This window comes from Astatotilapia calliptera, chromosome 9, assembly GCF_900246225.1.
Source record: "Astatotilapia calliptera chromosome 9, fAstCal1.2, whole genome shotgun sequence".
In the NCBI taxonomy this organism is placed as follows: Eukaryota; Metazoa; Chordata; class Actinopteri; order Cichliformes; family Cichlidae; genus Astatotilapia; species Astatotilapia calliptera.
The window spans coordinates 17,791,430-17,795,127 of NC_039310.1; the positions used below are offsets into that span (position 1 = coordinate 17,791,430).

At 38.4% G+C, this 3,698-nt stretch overlaps 1 protein-coding gene across 1 annotated transcript; it reads left to right on the top strand.

The window, feature by feature from the left end:
* Nucleotides 1-2,372: 2,372 nt before the first annotated feature.
* Nucleotides 2,373-3,698, top strand: LOC113029022 (cystatin-B-like). Its single transcript, XM_026179594.1, has 3 exons — nt 2,373-2,560; nt 2,640-2,741; nt 3,386-3,698. The coding sequence occupies exons 1-3, from the start codon at nt 2,420-2,422 to the stop codon at nt 3,512-3,514; spliced, it is 372 nt and encodes a 123-aa protein (XP_026035379.1). The 5' UTR covers nt 2,373-2,419; the 3' UTR covers nt 3,515-3,698.

Below are 3,698 nucleotides of genomic sequence, written 5' to 3' on the forward strand. Positions count from 1 at the left end.
CACAAGTAGATATTTGGAGAAGACAGCGTAAGCAAACATTTAGGGTCTGTGGTTACACATGTTGCTCCACCTATCATGTGTTAGAGCCACCTTCCAGTAAGTTTCCAGGTCACTTATCCAGTACATGTACTCGGAGAGGCACCAGTATGTTTGAGTCACACAAAACCAGAAAATTGACACCTCTATTTATTTCAGCTGACTTTCAGAATGGCTGAAATGGTATGCGCAGGATTCATGGAGACGAGGGCCGCTGATGAGGAAATTCAGAAAATCTGTGATGAGGTGAGCTGAGTGTTATGTGAGTAACATTCAGACTCACATAACACTCAGACACATCAAGTCATTGCTCTGCATTTTACGTCATGTTTTGCATTTATTTTGTCCATACACAGGTTAAGTGTCAAGTAGAGGAAAAAAGAAATGAAGCATATGCAGTTTTTAACGCTGTTCAGTACAAGAGTCAGGTGTTGCAAGGAGTCAACTATGTCATCAAGGTAATTAAAACTGTGATATTATGCATGTTAGGAATTATTAACGAAAGAAAATAAAGTATTTATGGACTGAGTTACTTGCGAGCTCCAGATGACCTGTTGAACAGATGAACATCTTACTGAAGATCTTCAGCGTTCAACAAGTACAAGTTTCCTCTGATTTGACTGCAGGTACATGTGGGAGGATGCAGCTACCTTGATCTGCGAGTCTGGAAGAAGCTTACATGTCATGGAGGGGAAGCTATAGTTACTGGTATGGAAGACCATCATGACAAAGATCCCATCCAACCTTTTCAATGTGATCACACTTTGTTTTTTTGCTGCTCTCTGTCTCCAAGCTGCTGCCTCATGACATGTGCTAAAAGAAAAAAAATGCAATAAAGCTCCTTCAAAAGTAACAATTATAGGAAATCAATCATTTTAATTATAATATTTCTAGACATATTGCACTGACTGGACTGCAACTTGAGAGGTTTGAAGCATTAAAAGTTGAATTCTGTAACAACAAAATAAATTGTGTTGTTGATTTCTTGCCAGTTATAAACTCAGGCTTTTACCAGCAAACTGAAAATATGTTTAAAATAAGTCAAGTCTTCATAATAAACACACCAATTGACAGTTTAGTATGACAACTATACATTTATAGGTGTAAATGATACTTGTGTGGCACAGTGGTGCAACGACCCAAAGACCTGTATGTTAGGTTATCAGTGTTTTTTTGTCAGCTATAAATGTGAATGTGGGCATGTGTGTGTCTCTCTGGTTGGCCCTGCCATACCAGCTCTGGTATCTGTATTGGATCGATACTAGCATGTTGGATCAATCTTTTTTTTTTTTACTATCCCCTTAAGTTCAGTAGGTATAACTGAATTGCATTAGATAAAGTTTTTGGAAATGCTGAGGTTTGGGTGTCAGAAGTAGGATAACCTGAAAGGAAGAGCAGAAAGCAGTTTTTTAGGCCATGATTCATGTTTGATCCTCTCCAAATTATACAATCACACCTCACACCCTGTACTTCCACTCACTACCTGTGCCAAAAACTAATTTCCAGTGTTTCCGTGTTTTGTTTTGCTTTTAAAATGCGTAATTTGTATGTTTGTAAATACACTTTGGTGAACAGGGTTTTATTAGTCCTTTATTTATCCAGGTAAAAAATCTCATTGAGATTAAAAATCTCATTTTCAAGAGAGACCTGGTTTACATAGGGGTTATATATAAAATGTAAAAATGGCCTGTTTTTCAGGTATCTGTATAACTCTGTGTTATTGTATTTACATTGTAACCAATCCGGTCTGTATGTGTCCACTTAAACTATGTTTAGAGAACTATTGTTATATTTGTTGCAGTTTCTGCTGTCCTCTTGGCCAGATTACTCTTAAAAAGACACTTTTAATGTCAATGCGAGATTATTTTTAACTGGATAAATAAAGGATATATAAAAGTCAGTGCCAAAAACTGATTGCGGATTCTACCTTCTTACAGAAATGTTGTTTGTGGCTCAAGATGACTTGATATTATTCGTGAAGGCAATGTTCAGCACAAAGTTACACTGATGCGTGAGGGATACGTGTGACATATGTTTTGCATAGAGCAACAATTTATTTATAGCAGTACAGTAATCAGTTTCTAGTAAATACTGGAAATCAGTTTTTGGCAGACGATCATTTTTTGGTACAACACCGACAGACTCGAGCGTCAGCTCAGACTAACCCACACATGCAGTAAAAAACGGACAAAAAATGGACAAAAGTAATTGTTTCCGTATGTAAGTGTGCTTCTCTTTTTTTCATAATGTTGGCAAATACCGCCCCGCCCACAACCCCCTTCTCCCTAAGATGATGGTACGGTCCAAAATGTGTTTATGTGGGGGTTTTTTTTTTTTTTTTAGCCTACAAACAAACGCATCTTTTTCCGTGCGCTGGTCCAAAATGCGGAGTCTTGTGAATTGGCGTGTGTTTATAACCTTTTTGGTCGTTTTTTACCAACAAAATGTTGTCGGAGTAAAAATGATCGGAGGGTTGACCGAGGAGAAGCAGGCTGATGAAGCAGTTCAAAAGATCTGCGATGCAGTGAGTAGAAAAGTGAGATTTGACACTCGCACACACGGGGCCTGTGCTTCATGTTGGTGTTGCTGTTATTGTTCTTCAGATGAAGCCTCTCGCAGAGCAGAAAACCGGGAGAAACTTCGAGGTTTTCACTGCAGAGAGCTACAAAACGCAGCTCGTAGCTGGGACCAACTACTTCATTAAGGTAATGTTTGTAATTTCAAGCGTTTATGTGTTAATTTATATGGAGGTTCATACAAAACTTAAACTGTTATGGTTAAAACTGTCACAGCCATAACAGAGCTCAAAAAATGTCTGTTTGTGAACACTAGTGCCATCATGCACTATGTAGCCAAAGAAGTGGATGCCCCTTTTCCACATTGTAAGATAGTTTATTTACTTTCCAGCTCTTTAAAAACTTCGCAGCAAAATGTTTGAGGAAAAGGCACCGAGTTTTTTAAATGGACTAACAATGAGGTGGAGTTATTGCTGCGAAGTAACACAAAAGTACAAAGTTGCAAAAGTGAGTGAGAATGAAAGAATTTGAAGAAAAGCTATCTGCGAGCATGTACAAACTGATATTAATCTTTAATAGGGTGGGTCAAAATGTCAAAATTGATAGCAAACCAAAACTACTGCTGTGTAACGCCCTCCGTCATCTTAGTTTGTGAACACTAGAAACATTGTGCACTCTATATAGATGAAGACGTGGATTCTCCTTTTCACATGTTAGCATGTTGTTTGGCCCACAGCTGTGGCTTACATTACCACAGCTGTGATAAAATGATCAGGAGTACTTCTATGTGCACATTAAGCATCTCCTTTAAGTTTCCTTGTATTTCCTTGCAGGTCCATGTGGGAGGAGGCGAATATGTTCACCTTCGTGTTTACAAGAAACTCCCGGCTTATGGAGGAACGCTCCAGCTGACCAGACTGCAGCACCCCAAGAGTCAACATGATACTATTGCATACTTCTAATGGGAGAACGAACCAGCCAAAGCATCAGTGCCCACAGTAATTCATTGTAATTCATTAATAACCTCCCTCTTCATGAGGGGAAAGCTTTCCTTGTTTCCATATAATAACATACTGCAGATAATGGAAATAAGACTAGATCAGTTAAATACGAGGTGGGTAAATAAATAAAGCAGAATTTATTTTG